Here is a 19,547-nt window from a genome sequence, read left to right as displayed (position 1 = left end):
CTTCCGGCCACCGCCGCAAGACCGGGACGGGATGGAAACCTAAGATCAGTATCGGACAGCAAGGGCGGAGACAGGCCCGGGACAACATTTTCCTTTGCCTGTTCTGGCCAATGGTTTCACCCAGGCCCTCGGTGGGTAAAGAATACTTAGCACAAGATATACACTACGTGGAAATTACAGTTACACAAGACATTCTGCCTATTTAAGGCAGTAAAAACAACCCACCCAACTGATGAAGATTCTGCCATATAACAAGTGTGTATATGGGGTGGGGAGGAAGAGAGGGGGGTCGGAATGTACATGGCCAGGGAATTCTACTCAAGATTGGACTACATTGTTCTTGATGGCCAGGACTACCACGCAATCCAAAGCCATTGGTGATCTAGCAGTGCTGTACCTTTATGTCCTCTGACAAGCATAGGGTGACATGCACAGGGACCTGAAGTGGGGTCACCAGCAGCCATCTCCTTGGCACCTCATTAAACTAGGGATGTTTTTGCTGATTATCTGCAGCATCTTGTACAGTTATATAATCCTAGTTGGCCTTGGATTCTGTAATCAGCTTTTCAGAAGTGGGGTATTTTTCTCAAGGCATTATTATTCTATAATACTTTCGGGTTAGTTCTTAGTAACAACAGGTGGTTGATTCTGAGAGGGTCTTGGCAACTTTGATATAGAGGGGCCTTTGAAACCAAAGAATGAGACATTAATCAGATATTCCAGAGTCCCTCAACTGGATTTGCTTCAGTTTGTACTCTCAGACCACAGAGTGAGCTAAACATTGACAGCATTCTTAGAGGATGTGTTGCCTCCTTCAAACTTCTTTCTTTGCCAGTAGATGTGGTGCAATGGAAAGCTCCACCCAGACTTAGGTATAACCAGAGATGGCAGGAATCATAACCACAGATAAGACCACAAAAACCTTTCCCTGGCCATTTCTTGGGATCTCTAAGATGTCTGCATCCTTGAGCCCGAGGTCACCTCTGTCAAAAAGTGACTGAAGACAGAGTCATCAGAGCAATTTTCTCTGCAGGCTCTTTTTAGTCACAATCAAGTTTCTTCCCACTTCCATGAACTGCTTAGGTGAAAGGATGCCAATTGTGGGAAGTGATGGAGGAGGAAATGAAAGAAGTTCAGGTTGAAAATGAAAGACGCAGTGGCAAGTGTTTATAATCTGGCTTCCGTGTTGCTTATTAACAAGTCATAGGCCATGTGGGTCTCCATGCCCCACAGAGCCTTCCCAGAGACATGACATTCAGGCTCCTTCCCTTCCCTAATTATAGAGAAAAGTCTAGGAAAGATTCTGGTTTGAGAAAAAAGAGGGAAAAAAAAGAAGTAAAAGCACGAAAGGTCAATGTGTACCCTTCCAGGATGTAGGTGTCTGTGGGTCGATGTCCCACAGCCCCATTCCAGCCTCACACATACTGCATGATTGCTGATTATGTCCCCTGCCTCGGGTCTTTCCTAGCACTAGGGAAGCCCACTATGCTTCCCATGCTGCCACCCTTTATTCCCCCAAAGAGGCAAGGCCACCTCCTCTGTCCATGCTCTATCCCCAAAACACAGAACAAGAGCCCTGATTTGGCCACACCCTAGAGAAGGCTTTAGAATGTCATAGGTCCTCCGCCTGGAGTCCCTGCTAGTTTGGCCCTGATTTGTCTCTGCCCACATGTGCTGGGAACATGAAGTTTACTTTACTACCTTCCCAAAGATCACCTGGGGGCCAAAAATCCAGATTCCCTGCCATTTTCCCCCACCAAATAAAATAAAATAACACAATACTTTTTTTCTGGCTAAAGTCAGAATTATCCTTAGTGCAAATATCTTTGCTAATCCAGAAGAATACATTACCCATCTCTGCATTTTTAAATCTTTGCCCTTATATTTGCAAATGACATTGGCAAAACACTGATGCCAACCTTTATTCTGGCTCCTGATCATCTTCATAGTTTAGAGGATGACCTTTTAAGAACCAGGAGAGCAAATGGCATCTGATCCTTCTGACAAGTCCTGGCCTTTTAAAGCAGGTCTAGTTGAGGGCCATAGTGAAAGTGGGAATGGAGTGGTTTTCATGAGTTTGTAGCTTAAGTGAGGGGAGCAAGGTGAAGGACGAGAAGCACAAAACCTCAAGTTCATTCCCATGAAATTCTCTTCCACAGGGAAGGAGAGTGGAGGGTAGGGCCATGGAAGGGAAGGGAGAACAGAAGCAAGACCCACTCCTGCCAGGATGGGGTCAGGAAGCCAGGGCCCTGCTCCCACCCTTCATGGGTTCAAGGCCAACTCCGCCACACAGGGAGGGAGGTTCTGCCCAGCCTTGTTACCCTGGAAGGCTGGAGAAATAGCGGTTTCCTGATTCAGAATAAAAACACAGCCTTAGAAAGGCTTCCTAAACACCAGATGATGGCCTTCTGACATGTGTCGTGACCCGGAGTCCTAGGCACAAATGGGCTCATTCTCGCCAGGGACCTGGTCCCGATGTCAGCACTCTAGGCAGAGCACCTTTCAAGAAAGGTCCAAGCAGCGAACCTTGAGGACCAAATGGGAAGGGGAGGAGCCAGTCCAACTGTGTAAGACTAAAAACGGTGAGTCGAGAAACCATCCTTGAAGAAGAGAGGCAGACAAGCCTGGGGACGTGTACTTCCTCAGGGCCCTGCACAGAGAGCTACTCCTTCTTTCTGATGACCTCACACACCAACACATCGCATCTCCCGGTGAGCCTGTATTCGTGAAGCCCACTAAGCTGACCGGGATAAGATTCTTCTATAGAATGGGGGCAGAGAGCTCTTCCACTTACCTCCATCCACACCGGAGAAGCTCTGTGGAAACAAAAGCAGGGCAGAGCGTCACTACACACGTGGGGGGACAATCCCTCATCCATCTAACCCGTCTCTCTCCCCCAGGTCCAGAATTTGACCGTGGTGGGTAAACCCAATGCTCTCTTTTCTTCTGGGAAATTTGTTTGGGATTCTGAAATTTAAGGGAATGTTTTATCATTCCCACCTCATACTGAATTTCTCCCAGGAGGGATTTACGTCAGTTATCCAGCAAATACCCTCGGCTGTGTTGGAGAAAGAAGTGACATCAGAAAATCCCATCTTAAAATTAAATTGGTTGGATTGTTTCTTCGGTCTGGGTACCTGGGCGCTAAAATGGAAGGAAGGTCCTGAGATATTCAGAGACTACTGGCTTTATGCGGTCTCTCCTCTGCACTACACGGCACCATATGTTTCCACAGTGTTTACACTCCGTGTATTTGAAATTCATATCCATTTGATATGGTTTTGCCTCTGGCCTTTTTATAAAGGAAAGACTTAAATTAAAGCCACAAGGAGCAGGTCTAATCTGCTTCATAAGAATTGGCTTTAGAATCCTGAAGGCCAAGGTGAGACGACTTTTCAGGAACCGGGCATATAAAGGGTTTGGACAATAGGTAGATGGGGTTGATTGAAAGGCTCTCCTCTGTGCGTCCCCGCAGACCAGGTGGTCCCACACCTGACTACAGGCCACGGTCAGGGTCAGAGACCCCCACGGGTCCTCACACACCTGCACCACATTTCTCAGAGCGTGGGGCTCAGACTTCTCAGCAGTACTAACAGGTCTCGATTCCATTGGTGCCCATTCGCTAGTGCTTACTTCCCCTCGGATATAATCTGGAGAAATCACATTTGTTTTCTTTACCTTCTGAAAGTCCTTAAAGGATTTTTCTGTCTCCTTTAGTTTCTCTAGGATGATTTGCTCTTTGGCAGATATCTGGGACTCTTCGCTTTCTAGCGCTTGTATTTCCTGCTCCAGCCTGGAAAACACACAAACAGAGAACAGGGTCCTTTATTGTCCTGCCATCCCCGGGCCAGAGAGCAGCTCCTTCCTGTGGGGTGACTTCCTGGCAGTCTCCGTACCCCATTATAATGCCAAGGTGCCAGGCCAGGGCACCTCACAGAGCACCCTGCGTGTTCAGCTCTGCCACTCCGCAGACAGTGATGGAAGAAAAACAACCCAGAGGGACTACCACTAGCTCAGTGCCACCGCTTTGCAATATGCCTTGGTGTCTCCCCCTGAACTCTGTCTTAATTTGGGGGTAGATATTTTTGCATAGCATAGGGCATAATGGCCAGAGGAAAAGAGCTTCCTGGTCTCCTAGTTATCTCAGAATAACTGTTCTTCTATCAGTTCTTCTAAAGAGTGAAAAGCTAATCTCGCTCAAAGGAAATAATGTTGCCACAGGCTGGTGGCCAATACCCTCCCGAGCCTGCTGTCATCGCCCTCAGGGGCCCATCCTCTTCCACCCAAAAGAAGGGAAAAGGGACAGGGGAACTGATACAACCGGAACTTTCTTCTGGAACTTTCTCAGTTGTCACAGCCATCCTAGGTATTTTCTGAAAGGGAAATTTGGGTACTGCCGGGAGACTCTGGGAATATTCCAGAACAGTTTCAATCTGGGAGAGGTCTCAGTAACTTATTCTTTCAATGAAATGATAGTATTAACTATTAACGTTTATTGAGCACCAAACCTGTGCCAAGAATGGAGCTCAGAATTCACACAGTGGATTTTATTTAACTTTCCCAATGACCTTTTGAGTAGGGAGTCCCCATTTTACGGATGAGACCAGTAAGGCCTGGCAAGGTTAAGGGGCTAGCTGATTGCTGCAGAGCCTTGAAGCAAGACCTCAAGCCAGAAGTCAAACTCTAGACCCTACTCCTGACCATGGTGCTAAACTCTTACCACATGGGTTCTACAGTATCTTGCATAGTTCCTGCCTTGCTAAACATTTCATAAGTTGGCATACTAGGGTGACATTGTCATGCAGCAATGTCCTTAGGGTTATGAAGGGGTGGATGTTCCCCTGCCTAAAGAATTATTTGGCCTGAACATATTTGTTTGCTCGTTCAATTTTTTTTTTGAAGATTTTATTTATTTGATAGAGAGAGACAGTGAGAGAGGGAACACAAGCAGGGGGAGTGGGAGAGGGAGAAGCAGGTGTCCCGCTGAGCAGGGAGCCCGATGTGGGGCTCGATCCCAGGACCCTGGGATCATGACCTGAGCCGAAGGCAGACGCTTAACGACTGAGCCACCCAGGCGCCCCTGCTCATTCAATTTTGCTTTTGGTTTCTTTCCCCTCTATCGTGCTGGGAGCTTTGTGGCAAAATCTGGGCCCCTCTATATCTGTCCCACCACCACCCCCTTCCATCTTCTAATCTGCTGGTGGGAACTGGCTAACCAAGTCTGTTCAACTAAGACCTAAGATAAAGAGTCCAGACTAAGATCTTCAGAGGGGTAAGGGACACCAAGCTACAGGCATTGGTCCATTTAGGGATGTACTGTGCCCCTCAGAGGTTTCCTTCCTGGGCATCCGAAAAATGACCTCTGGATGGATGAGACTTTGCAGCAATTACTTTGGATTATGAAGACAAGCTCTATGTACAATCATATTCCCTCCAAATGAACATAGATATATTTATCATTTCACTCCCAGTAAAAGTGGAAGTCCTTATAATGACTTAGATAGCCCTAGAGTAGCTAGCCTCCCAGTACCTACATGGCCTCCACTCTGGACAACAAGAACTACTCCTTATTTGCCCATTTGTGCCCCATGTTTTCCCCTCCTCCGAGAAACCCATCTCAAAACCCTAACCATTCTTGAAGTCTTAGCTCACACACCAGCTACTCCAAGAGGCTTTCACAGATGCACCACCAGGAAATAACACTGCTGTCATTTATTAGCACATTATTTTGGTTTATCAGAGTCTTAGCAAGTCTACTATATGTTCAAGCAGTGGTTCTCAACCGAGGTGATTTGTCCCCCAGGGCATATTTGGCAATGTCTGTAGTCATTTTGGTTGTCCATAACTCAAGGAGAGTGGGGATGGTGCTCCTGGCATCTAGTGGGTAGTGGGTCAAGGATGGTGCTGAACCTCCCACAATGCCCAGGATAGCCCCCACCACAAAGAATTATCTGGCCCCAAATATCAATAGTGCTGAGGTTTAGCAACTCTAAACCCCATATGATAGCACATAGAAATCGTTCATTTCCCCTTCTAGATTATAAATTCATCATGGGGCTGGAGGGCACAAGTGCTCAACATATGTATATTGAAAGAATCAAAGAAACTAAACCGAGTTGCAAAAAGACACGGCTCAGCCAAATGAGACCTTTAGGATTTCTGAGGCCAGGGTGAATTCTTCAGCAAGCCTGGATTTGAGAGGCTGTGTGCAGGCTGAGATGCAAACAGAATCTACAGGAGATGGGGCCGAGTGACATAGATATATAAACAAAAAGATACAAAACTCCTTTGCTGTTCCAGATGTGCAGCAAAATCTTCTACCCACCTCTGTGTAAATTATTCTGGGGTGGGGGGGATCAAGGAAAGGGATACGAATGTGCAATAGGAACAACACACATGGAGCAGTCAAATGATCCAGAAACTGAACTTGTTGAATGGGTAGAGGAGCACTGGAGGAGGCTTCCTGGGAAGACTGGATGATAGCACTTGCCAGGCGGGTTCTGAGCAGACTGAATCACAGAGGACAGAGTTCCTCAGCAGATATGTAGGATGTGGGTAGAGTCTATTATTCTCAAACATATTCCCTCCCTCCCCTCCTCACCTCCATGGGAAGTGAAGTGGATACATCCCTGACCCACTGATGTTGGTCTTGACCACATGACTTGCTTTGGTCTCATGGTGGGTGGGTTGTACTTTCCTGCCCCCGGATTATGGGCTCAGCCATGTCATCTGCTTTAGCCAATGGGATGTCAGCAGACACAGCACAGGAGAGGCTTGGAAGGTGCTTGCGCATTTGGGTCTGTCCTTTTGTGCCTTGCTAGCACCAAGAAAAGAGCTTCTCTGTTCAATGGCTGTCCCTTCAGCCTTGGCCCCGGGAAGAACACATAGGGAGTAGACTGGAGCCCAACCCAAGTCAGACACCATGCCCAGCTGGTCCTATACCTGAAATTAGAGCTGCTTAGCAGAGCCCAGCCTAGATCAGCAAACACCCAGGGCAGTCACTGAAGTATGAGCAATAATAAGTGACATTCATTTTAAACCACTGAGTTTGAGAGTAGTCATATAGTACTATTGTGGCAACAGCTGATACAAATCAAATATTTATATATTATATGGGTATATATTATATATGTATGTATTATATGATATACACATGTGAATATATATATCCTAATAAAACATATCCCAATAATATATATAAATTTGTAATATGTGTGTGTGTATCCCAATAATGCCTGAAGCTTTAAGATTAGAAAGAATATAATCTACCCCTGCCCCACGTCCCCCAATCCTCAGAAAAATCTGGAGTGATACAGGGCCCTCACTCATGAGGACTAAGATGAGAAAACAGGAAAACATCAGTGGTAGTTGCCTTTGGGTAATGGGATATTGGGGAATTTTAATTTGGTTCTTCATAATTTTCAATATTTTCCCAATTTTTAAAGAAATCATGTATTCCTTGTCTAACCAGAATAAAACCAATAAATGGCTTTTTAAAGAACCCTCCTTTGGCCTTGTGCTGAGAAGGCAGCATTTCATAGACTGGGGCACGGGAAAGGAGCCTGCTTCTTCCATGTCCCTGAAGGGTTAAATGGGCACACTCCAATGTGGATTTCCATTCAACTCAACCAACATGTACGGACCTCGTGCGGCTGGACTCAGAGCTAGGCACTTCAGAGGATTCTAAAATAAACAAAATCGTGTTCAGAATGGCTGACTGAAAAAAGGCAAGGCAGGGTGGGTGAGGGAAGGCTGACTCTAAGTAGCTCATGTCTCCCAGTGAAGCAGCCCCAGGTGGTTAAGAATTCTCTGTGGATGGATGCCCAATGGCTGGCCGACTGTCTCCACAGCTTGCCCCCGGCCCTGTGGGTTTCAGGGCTCTCAGCTATATAGTTTAAGCACTAAAGATTTGGGTCATGATACTGCGTAACTGAGAAGCGGGAGAGAGAAAGAGAGAGAGAGGGTGAGAGGAAGGGAGGGAGAGAAAGCAACAAAACTAAACTTTTGCAGTAACAACAAATGAGTTTCCCTCAAAGGGGATGAATGTGGGAAATCGACAGTTTATGTAAGTCCAGGCAGGTCAGATCTGAATAGCAGATTTCTCTACAAACGCACATGTGGGCTGGGGCCAGGTCCTGAGGGCGCTGAATGGCCCAGGCTGCTATCGCTATCGTTCTATGGAAAACCTAAGTCTCGGAGCCAGGGAGTGTCCCAAGAAATGGAGTGTCATGGGGTTAATAAGAGTCATCTCAGCCAGGCTAGAGACGCCACTGCTTTGTAGTTTCATGACTGAAACCTAATGCAGTCTTCCCTGGAGGAGCCAAGGAGATATTGCTGAGCTAAAAATAAAGAATGGGCAGGAAGTGTAATTTATACGCAAGGTTAATCGAGGCTCTTTAGGCTGAGACAGGTGCACGTAGCAGCCTCTGACCGGCTTGCTCAATTTCTTCTGAGCACAAAGCAAACTGTAATGGGCGGTAAGCAGAGGTGACACACTGCCTCTGTGCAGGCTTAATTTACCAGAGATAAAGTTGCAATCATGGCCAGATGGTCTTATAAAATCTACCTAATCCTAACGGACCTCCCTCGCAGGAAAATAAGGAAAGACCTACGGCTCTGTGAGGTGCATCAATCACTCTCATTTCAAAATCCATTTATGCATTAATCCACCCAACTTTCTGCAAGCCCCTTCATTCTATCAGGCACTGCGCTGAGCATCAGGGACGGAGAGCGAAGTCAGCCACGTTGTCTGCTCCCGGGAGCTCTTGGCCAAGTGACCATAACAGCCAGGTAAACACATACATTACAAGGCAACTCAAAAAGCATCTGGACTGTTAGCTCCAGATTTGTAGGAGTTTAAGCCCCTGTTGAGGTCACAGCTGAAAGCAATTTCTAACTGCTAGAGGGTGGTGAGCTAAACTTAACTGAGGAGGTGATATGTGAGCTGGGCCTTGAAGGATGCATTCACCAGGTGGAAAAGAGAAGAAAACGTGCCAGGCCGGGGAGACAGCACAGGCCATGGCCTAGAATATCATATGTCCCCGCTCTCACCCAGGGCCATGTGGCCTTGTATGGCCTTTTCAGGCACAGCGAACTCTACCCTCCAGTTGACATGGCTCAGCACGATGGCCCCAGAGAGGTCCTCAGCATTTCTATCCCTCCTCCCCATGGCACCTCCCCATGGCTCACTCTGTGCTTGCATTTTGCTGTGCCTCGTCTGGCCCAGAAAAAAATAACTGGCCTGAAGGGCTCTGCAGAGGACCTACCTTCCCTCCTCTGCAGTGGAAGAAAACAAGGAAGAGGCTGCCTGAGAGGGACCCTGGGCCACTGATCCTCTAGCTACTGTTTCCCATGACCCTCTGCTGCACCTTTAACCTGTTGACTTATAGGAGCCAATAAATGTTTCCTTTGTGTGGGCGTCTCTCAGTCGAATCCAAAAGAGTACAGACTAATACAAACTGGGTTTCCACTTGTCTTACTGCTTCGAGAGGACTTTGCCTGTAAACTCAAGTGTGCTTGGTTTTTCTTTCCTCATCAGCGGTGGTGATAATAATCATTACAATGCTCAGAATGCTAATACTGTTTTCGTTACATATATACTGCTTGTATGCAGCAACAACAGTAATGATTAGGATTTCTGAGTGCTTACTGCGTGCCAGACACTGTTTCTAAGTGTTTTACAAGCATTACGATACTGAAGCTTCATAATACCCTATGAAGTAGGAACTCTTTAACTCCATCCCACAGATGAAGGAAATGTGGTACGGAAAGGTCACTGACTTGCCCAGGGTCACAAAGATAACGTGGGACCAGGATTCGGACCCATACCCAACTGGTGGTCAGGCTGGAGAACTGGTATTCTTTGCCACTTTTTTGGACTACCTCCCTATGACCACTTCCTCTTTTTGCCCTCATTTCCTGAAGAATGCATAATGCAGCATAATGTATTTTTCATGCCCACAGAAGGTCAGGCGAGGAGTGGAAGCTATGTAATCTAATTGCTTTTCAGGAACATGAAGCCCCTGAGCGGCACTCCACTCAACAGTCATCCTACCTCTGTTTGAAATCCTCCCCACATGGGGAGCTCACTGCCTCTAAAGGCAGTCCATTTTCTCTTCGGGCAGTGCTGACCTTCAGATCAGATTGCTCCGATTTAGGCGACGTTCATTTCCCTGTAGCGTTCACTGTCTGAGCGCTATCATTTGGAAGTGCAGAGGTCAAGTTTAGCAAACAGCATGACTTGTAGGGGCTCCATTCTGGGAAATGAGAAGACCCAGGCAAATGGAACTTGCCACCCAGTTGGGGGGGGGCACTGATGATATGAATTGGGGCCCCGGAGTGGAGAGGGGGGTGGTGGGAGGAGTAGACAAGCAAGGTAGGAAGAGGAAGGGGGGGCTTGTGGGCTTCCCCATGGAGGAACTCAGCACTGAGTCTGCTGAGGCAAGAAGAGCGGCAAAGCAATGTTCACAAGTCTATTTCTGAAGAAGCCCTGAGCCAATGGAGTGAACCTTTACAGTTTTCCTCTCTGCTGAGAAACCCGAGCTAGGGTTACACACACACACACCGTGAAAGGCCAAACACCGCTGCTCGGTTGCCATGCGTTTGAGTCTTAGTAAATTCTCCCAGAATAACAGGAGGGTTTGGCAGTTGGCGAGCCGCTGAATTAAGACCTGTTCCCTTCTCTTGAATGGCAGGTTCATAGTTGAGCAGTCAAGTGGGGTGCCTGTCTGGCCGACCTGCCAAAATAAGAACCTCAGGAAGAATGTTTGTGTTCAGAGGAGAGGAGAGCAGCCCACATCTTTGTGTAGCCAGCACAAGGAAACATGTAACCGAGACTGTTCGTTGTTCACCGATTTCTGTCCTTTCTAGAACAGCAATGCGATCCCTAAGGTTTATCGAGGCATACAGCTGCGCAGAATAATGACCTCCCTATGACATTTCGCAGCCTCTTTTGTAGCCATGTGCAGCATATTCTGGCCAAAGGGATGTAAGTGAAAGCCCTGTAGGGCAGATTCTAGAACCTTCTTTAGCCCTTTCTTCTTTACCTCTTCCTTCATCATTTGGCCTGAAATGCACATGTGTGCAAGTGGAGCTCTAACGACCATCTCGAACTCTGAGGACAAGGATAGGTGAGGGATAAACTGAAAGAACCCTGGGTCCCTGAGGAATTCACATAGATGGCCACTGGACAGCTCTTGACCACTTACCTGTGGATTTTTACTGGAGGGAGAAATAAACATCTTGTTTAAGCCACTGTTTCTGTGGGTCTCTTCACCTGCATCCACATTTAATTCTAATCAATACAAGACATTTAGTGCATATGGTTGAATTTGAATGAATGCTCTTAGAAGTATGCTAAGGATGTGGGGCCAGAGCTACTCAAAGCCCAGAGCCTCATTAATGACTCAGCAGCAGCAGAAGGAAAAATGAGCAATCGCAAAGTTTGGAATTCATGGTTGCCAATCAACTCCCATGAATGGGGCTTGGCTGAAGCTGTGCTTGACCAACCCCCTACCTCAAATCCCTGCCCCATCCAGAGTCTCAGCAGGGAAGTTCCTGCGTTTTGCTCAGTGCTAATCACCCATGTCTTAGCATCTCTTTGCTGTGCTGTGACTGTGATGTTTGTGTCAGTGTGACTCTCAGAGCCTCTGCCAGTGGAATTAGCACGAGAAAGAGGCAAGTCAGTGCCGTCTGTGTATACCTGAAACACCCTTCCAGCTGAGCTAATCACCGGGACGAAAAGACTTAACAATCTGGCGCTCATCAGTGATGATGAAGTGCAGTTACATGATGGAAGCAGAAGACATATCCACATCGTATGTGGTTCAGAAGTGAGTAAGAGGCCCAGGGGGCCAGCAGCTGGGAATTGTGCCTGCCCCGGATCCCCGCCACTTTCCTTTTGGGAACAACATCCAGCTCCTCCACGATTCCTCTGGAGTGGCTGTGGGTTTGGTGAAACCACTCACTGATGAGGGGGCCCCACCTCCCTAGCCATGGAGTAGAAATATAACTAAGCTAGGTTGCCTGAACTCTTGGCCAGTCTGCATCTTGAGAGGAGTGACCCAAGAATGGAGAAACATCGAGGGTGAGTCATTCCCACAGCAGGATTCTGAAGAGTGCCCTGTTACTTCCTGCTTCCTGGGTCCTCAGTTCTGCCTGAGACCTGATCCTCCGACTCTTCCTCCATTCTTAGAATACGTAGCCTGTCTCTCTCTTTACCCCCAACCTGCCTTCTCTTTCCCAGTCTCTCTCTCCTTCTCAATACTTCAGTCTCTCTGTTTCCATATTCTAGGTAGAGCATTGGGAAGAATATTGTTTGTTTTCACACAAAGAGATGCTATAAAATTCCTTTTCCATATTTCAGGAAGAGAGTACATTTGTTTCTATGGCACTCCCAAAATATTTTTCATTTGTGACTCAGTTTGCAAGGAAACAGCTTCCTTTTACTTAGATGAGCATATCTGGAATCACCCCAGATCATTTGGTATTTTACTATGAAAAAAAGTTAACGGCTCTTAAATAAACAGAGGATTTCCACTTCTCCTCATAACAGAACAGGACCTTCCCTGACTGCAAGGTGTCAGTGGAAACTCAAGCCCATTTCATTTTTTTTTCCAATGTCATCACTGAGACAGAAATATGGCAGAGAAGAGAATGGTCCCATCAAGAATTCTTAAAGTATAGCTCATATCCTTTCCCTTGTTGAAAAACTCCTGGTGGCTCTCCATCACCTCCTTCGCGGACCCGAACTGCTTAGGTTGGAAGTTCACACCCTCTGTGCTCTGCTCTAACCCCTTCCAGCCTTATGCCCTTCACCCTGTTCCAGCCAGAACAGATAGTACACTGCCCTGTGAAAAAGCCAGGAATGACTCCCTACTCTCAACCCCATCTAACACACCTAACAATCAAAACCCAAGCGAAATCCTGTCTTTTTAGTAATGTTTTCCTTAAGTCACTTCAACCTGATGTGTTCACTCCTCCCCATAGCATTTCTAGCGCTGTTAGGTATTTGGTACACACCATCTGATACGAGTGTTAAAAATGTGTTCACCCTCCCCAACCTTACCTGTACCACCCCTCTCCTGAGGATAGGCTTATTGAGAGATAGGACTATATATTATTTTGGTCCCTGTACATATATGCTGAATGAATGAAAAGCAAGGCAAAGCAAGAGCACACTTTTAAAGGATTCCATAGTGAAACTAACTTGGAGATGGTGCTATTCAATATGGTTTTTTAAATCTTGCCTCGGTTTTGCTACTTCCCCCCTCCAAATACACTAATTTGTATATACATTGAGAAAAAAAAATTAATATTGGATTGACTTATATCTTGATCCAAGTATACAGCTGGGACGTATTAACACTTTTTGTTACTGATGTTGGTGCAACCAAATTTAACCCCAAATAAATATGAATGCAAATTTCGCTCTCCATAGGTTTTCCTTAGCCCACAGAGACCAGCCTATTTCTCCTCTCTTGTGTGTTTATTCCATCTGGAATCACATGGCTCACACCATCAGCATCTGTGCAAGTTGACTTCTGCTACAGGAAATCATTTCCAAGCTTGTGCTGAGCATTGATTTCTTGGGTGTGATTCTTGTTTGAGCCCGTCTCGTCAGAAATAAAGAGTTTTGATTACACAACAGCAAGATGAATCTCCTTTCAAAGGAGATTCAAACACGTTTCTCAGTGGCTTAAACCCTTTCTTGCCCAAGAAGTGTCTCTTTTTGTAAGAAGAGAAAAAGTCTCATCCAGCCTTCTACCTCCCGACTCTGACTCCGAGACTCTCCTGCTCAAGGCTGGTGCCTCCACATGAGCACCTGACCTTGCAGATCCCTCTGGGATGGCGCTCCATCAATTATGCCCTCCCCTTATAGCTTCAACCTCTCCCCAGATGCCTCCTTTCCTTTAGTCCATAAACAAGAATAAATTCTCTCACATTAAAAATAGGTGAACTTCTTATGACCCTGCATCCTGTTTGAGTTACTGCTGAATCTCTCTCCCAGATTCCCCCAACAGCACTCACCTCTGGCTGCTTCAACATTCTCGTATCGCAATCACCCTCCGACTTGCTCCCTTCTGCCTTCTGCCCCCCACCCCCACCCCGCCACTGTGTTGTATCTGGTCTCGTTCATGCCCATGACGTCCTAACTGCTGTGTCTCATCGATACTCTTCAGGGTGAATCTATTGACTTTTCCATTTTTTAAACTACCATGGACCACTCTTCTTCTGCTTCAGAGGCCATGACACTAGATTCTTGATATGGGCTCCTCTTCTCTCCTTTATTAAATGTTCATTTGGCTCACTGTCCTCACTAGACATTTATCCATGGCTAATCACGTCAAGTCTCATGGTTTAATTCCCACGACATGCTGACATCTACCTAATCTATACCTTCAGCCTCTCTCCTAGACTCCAGCCTCTGTATACAATTGCACTTCCCATGTCTCCACGTGGATAGTCCACAGGTACTTCCAACCCAACATAGGTGGGACCAAACTCCTCTTTCTCCATAAAGCTGTTCTTCCCTCTGGCATTCTTTACCTCAGTTCCTGGTATCACCACCAATCTATTCTACTTAAGATAGAAACCTGGAGTTATCTTGACCTCTGACTTGTCCCTCTCTGGTAATCACCACACATGTATAGTAGCACTAAATCCTGCCGATTTGCCCCACAAATCTCTTTCATATCTCTTCCTCTTCAGCCCTGTGAGAGCCCTCTCCTTCTTTCTCCTAAATGCCTACAGCAACCTTCTCATCAATCTCTGCCTCTACCTGGCCTTATCACCCTCAAATCCAGCATATGTGTGGACACACCACAATTGCATTCCCCTGCTAGAAACCCCTCACAGGCTCTCTGCTCTAAGTTCCTTAGTCTACATGCTGCCAGCCTCCCATTCATCTCCAGGAACATGACTTTCTTAAAGATCCCTGCACACAGGGTGCTCTTTCTTGCCTCAACGTCTTTGCTCCCACCACCACTTCTGCCTGACCTGCCCTTATTCTCCCTCCTCCCCTTTCCTTGGGTAATTACTGCACATTAAGAATCTGCTCGGGTAACCTCTCTTTCTGGAAGTTTTCCCTGATGCATTTCCCATGAAGGTGCCCTTCCTCTTTGCTGCCTTATCCTGTGGACATATTTCTATCACCAATTTTCTCCTGTTGTATTTGAATCACTTGTTTATGGACTTGAGGTTCCCTTCCCAACTCCCTTTTGCAAACCTCTTGAAGAGGCTAACCATCTCTTCTTTAGCTTTCTTTGAATATGGCTTCTAGCATCTAGCTAGTTTACATCTAGTAAGGAATGTGGCTCAGGGAAAGTTCTCAAGAAATGCTGGCGGAGGAAATACATGTTTCAGTGAGTGTGTAAATTGTTTCTCAACTGGCAGCAGCCTCAAGGCAGACCCTTTGGCTCAATGCCTTCAGTAAAAACTGATTCTTGAAAGAACAAATTCAAATTAATGGCAACTCTAGATTTAGTAAAAAGAACTGACTGAGAAGCAACTTGTCTTACTTGCTTTCTCTGAGATAAGAAAATGCAGGAGGTAACTGCTGTGTTTCTTAGACTTTTTGCTCGCTTCCCCAAATATCTCAAATATATCATTTCACCTGACCTCAGGGGTGTGTGTGTGTGTGTGTGTGTGTGTGTGTGTGTGTGTGTGCGCGCATGTGTGTGCATGTGTAATGCACTGTTCTTCTTTACTCTGGGACTCACCTACATAAAACTACAGGTAGAGGACACACAGATATGCAGGAATTGGGCCAGAATGACGGAGAGTCTCAGCGTTTACTTTGTTTCACCCTATGATTCTCTTCGGGTTTGCCCTTCATGCAGGAAGCATCTGGGCTTTCATATCTGATTGTGAAAATTGTTTATGTGGCACATTCCTCTCATCCAAATCCCTGTTTACTCATTGTTTGTGTCTAAATCCAGCGCTCTGTGATAGCTTTCCTGCTGAGTTAGAGTTCCCCATTTACCACTGAGAGAGAGTATGTTTGTTTGTGTGTGTTTGTGTGTGTGTGTGGTGGGGGGGGGTATATGTGTGTGCATGTGCATATCCACATGGCTTCAGCCACAGCTTTTATCAATGTCCAAACTGGGGATAATCAACACATTTTTGCCTGTTGTCTGTATTGGAGGTTACTCTGAGGGAGACTGATGGAGCTTTCAAGATACTTGAATTAGCATCTTAATGAGTCATTCATCAGCAAATTATGTAATGTCCAACAGTAGTAGTGGTAAAAATAGCTAACATTTATGGAGCATTTACCACGAGCCAGAGAATGTGCTAAGTTGTTTGTAGGCATTATTCAATTCTCTGCAATCTGCAGAGTAGCTATTACTATAATCCACACTTGACTGACGATCTACTGGAGGTTCAGAGAGGTTCAGGAACTGGTGGCCCAACACCAGTAAGGGGCAGAGCTGGGGTCCAAACTTAGGTCTGCCTGCTGCTGGAGCCTAGGGTATTAGGCTGCCCCGTGTTGCCTCCTTCCAAGAGCAAACGAAACTGTTCCTACTCTAAAGGTCGTCAGTATTTCCTCTTTCTGGTGTAGAATTTTCTTTTCCGATATCTTGATCAAATAGATCGGCTCTGGTTGAGGCCTGAGTGGACTGGGAGCCCCTCCTGTTTCTCCTACCCCATCCTTGCCTCGTCTGGGCCTTTCCACAGAACAGAACATGGTTTGGAAACCACTGTTCTGTGAGAGTAAAAAGAGCATCTGGGGTATTCCTATGGCCCCCACGGTGCCTACAAGAGTGCTTTGTACACAGCCAGTGCTCAATCAATGTCTACCAGAGGAATGTGGTTCTGCAAGGGGGTACTGCTGCCTATGGCCACCTACAGTCTGAGTTTCCACGAGCTGCCTGACAGGCCAACGAAGGATAGAAAGCACCTCTGGCCTTTGAGCCTTAGAGGAGAGAATGCTCTCCATCTGGAAGGTACAGGTGACAGGTGAATTGTGCCTCAGGTGGACTCTCAGAAGGAGGTTGGCCCAGGGAGCCGTGGCAGGGGCTGGGAGACTTGGCAAATCCAAACTGTCTTCCTAAAGGGACCTTTCTCTCATGTTTTTTGAGTTTTTTGTTTTTTTGTTTTGTTTTGTTGTTGGTTTTTTTTTTTTTTTTTTGTAACCATGTTTTCCATGCTTGATATTACCAGGTGACAGTTCCTCCTTGGTGGAGAAATTTGTCATCCCACTGGGATAATTCCAAAGTTATTCTAAGAGTTCCTGCTCAGAACAAATCAAGCCAATCAGGAAGCTCCTCCATATGGGCTAAGCCCAATGATTGTTTCCCACTTGCACACTTCCTGCTATTGTTCTCCAGCATGTTCTCAGAGACACAGCCACTGTGCCCTGCCCCTTCCTCTCAGGAGCCAAGGGCCGCAGTATGGCTGTGGGCTGAGATGTATGAGACTCTGAGATCAGGCACCTGGCCAGGAGGAAAGGGTGGTTGCTGGCTGGAGCAGAAACCACAGTGTTTGGGTCTTTCTGGTCTGGGATGGGAGGTACGAAATATTCTGGATCATTCACTCATTGCTTATCAAGCATGTGTTGAGCTATGTACAATGATGGTTGCTTAGTCTCTACATTTAAAAAACTCATCATCTGATGGGGAGGCAGGTGTATGAACAATTACAAAGCAGTGCTCAGCAGAGCTCTAACTGGAGGTCCACAAGACTGTGGGAATGCAAAGAAGAGAGTCTGACTGCTGAGGGACTGGGCAGGATTTCAGGGTTTTGGAACATTTCAGTGGGACCTTGAGGGATGAGAAAAAGTATCAAGGCAGAGAGGTGTTTAGAAGGCATTTCAGGCCAAGGCAATAGCATGGACAAAGGGGCCCGATGTGCCAGGAGGGTTTGAGCAAGTGAGTGAGGACTTCTGTCAGACTGGACGCCTCCAAGTGTGCTCATGATGGGAAGAGGGTGACAGGGAGGGTCGGGTCCAGGATGACATGGCGCTAGAATGCTACCTCTGGGGTTTAGATGTGATACTGAAGGCAACAGAAAACCACTTAAGCTTCTTGTCTATTTGTCTGTTTTATGGGAGTGCCTGGATCAGCTATGTTCTAGAAAGATCACTGTGGCAGCAGTGTGAGAATGGATGTGGATGTGTAGAAGAGCTGCAGAATGAAAGCATAAAGAACAATTAGGAGTTGTCCAGGCAAGAGATGAGGAGACCTACTGCGGGTAGCAAAAAAGGGCTCCATTTATTTATTTTTATATTCCAGTGACATCAAGGTCTTTCTAAATCAACTTTTTGCACTGGTGTGACCCCATGGGCTGGGCTGAAACAAATGAGCACATTAAATTGTGAAACTATGCCCCAAAGTAGACTGTGGTAGCCCAGTGGCTAGAGTTTGCATGGGTTAGTGAGACTCTGGGCTTTACTTTCCCGCCCACCCCTCACTCGGCCACTTCCTTGCAACTGCCCAACTGTTAGAGGTCTCAGAGTGCTCCTATCTTGGAGAGAGGGAGGAAATACAGCCGAAGCCAGCCAAATCTGGCCCTTTTGATGGTCTATGGTTCAGTGTTGTCCAGGAAATGAATTTGAACCTGGAGGCCCCAATTTCAGAAGTTCCAGGGATTGAAATGGTTTCAAACCCAAGAGTTCCTACAAGGGAAACCAGCCCTTAGCCTGATTAGCTGCATCACAGTCCCCACGTTGCTGCAGCAGGAAAAGGTTCAGAGTAACAGACTAACAGATCATCATGGGTCTGGGCAAATGCCGAGGCTTCCCCTCCCTCTTACAGCGGAGACGCTCAGTCAACACTGAACGCTGTCCTCTTTGAGCGTCCTGTGTGGATTGCAGGTGCAAAGTGGTTCTGCACTGTTGGTTTCCCTTGGCACGTCCACAGGAGTCCCTCTGACAGCCCCCCTTGTCATTTTTCTTTCTTGCAGATACAATACAGACATTCGGTCAAAATGCCATCAAGAAGTCCCTATGGGGCCCCAGTGGCACAGACGGTTCTGAGGCAGAAACAGCTACATCCCCCATCTCTGGCTCATGCATGCCCCCTGGTGCCCCAGAGGCTGGGCAGGTAGGGATGGAATGGCCTTGGTGGATGAGCGCCCTTGGCCGGAGCTCTAAGAAACCTGGCATAAGGCTGCTGTGTGGGCCAATGGCCCAAGGAGGCCCTACAGAAGGTAAAGAAAGTCAGGCACCCCACATTTATTATGGGGTTTTGAGACAAAAACTTGAGGAACTACAAATAAAGTTACAAATATTCTCTCTGATGAACTTTATCCCTGTAGACTTACCTGCCCGAATTCTGTTTTACAACAGCTAGCATATTAAGAAGTCAAATGAGAGTGATGTCTACTGCTGGGTTTTCAAATCCAGAAGGCAAACAGAATTTTCCTTATTCTAAGAGCCTGCCAACGAGAACCTCCAGATACAGAATTATTCATGCCTAGGGATCAAAGCCTGGGTCGGACAGCATTACTTAAGCCAAATTGGAGGAGCTCTTAGGAGCAACAAGAAAGTGGCTTGCATCGGGTCCAAAGAAGAAGAATGCCCTTTAAAATATATCCAGAGACTAGTG

The 19,547-nt window shown here is 46.6% G+C and overlaps 1 protein-coding gene across 11 annotated transcripts in view; it reads right to left on the bottom strand.

The window, feature by feature from the left end:
- Positions 1 to 19,547, bottom strand: part of PALM2AKAP2 (PALM2 and AKAP2 fusion) — a 448,663-nt gene that overhangs the window by 205,447 nt on the left and 223,669 nt on the right. For all 11 annotated transcript variants that reach the window (XM_032418283.1, XM_032418278.1, XM_032418286.1 and 8 more), the window contains 2 exons: positions 3,679 to 3,793; positions 2,795 to 2,816 (listed from right to left, as the gene is read on the bottom strand). Coding sequence is in view for 9 of the 11 variants with exons in the window: in XM_032418278.1 (XP_032274169.1) it covers positions 2,795 to 2,816; positions 3,679 to 3,793 (137 nt within the window). In the remaining 2 variants the exon portion in view is untranslated. The remainder of the gene's footprint in view (positions 1 to 2,794; positions 2,817 to 3,678; positions 3,794 to 19,547) is intronic.

The sequence above is a fragment of the Phoca vitulina genome, unplaced genomic scaffold (assembly GCF_004348235.1).
Source record: "Phoca vitulina isolate PV1807 unplaced genomic scaffold, GSC_HSeal_1.0 scaffold21, whole genome shotgun sequence".
Taxonomy (NCBI): Eukaryota; Metazoa; Chordata; class Mammalia; order Carnivora; family Phocidae; genus Phoca; species Phoca vitulina.
The sequence above is the reverse complement of the archived record's forward strand: the minus strand, read 5'-3'. Positions and strand labels throughout refer to the sequence as shown.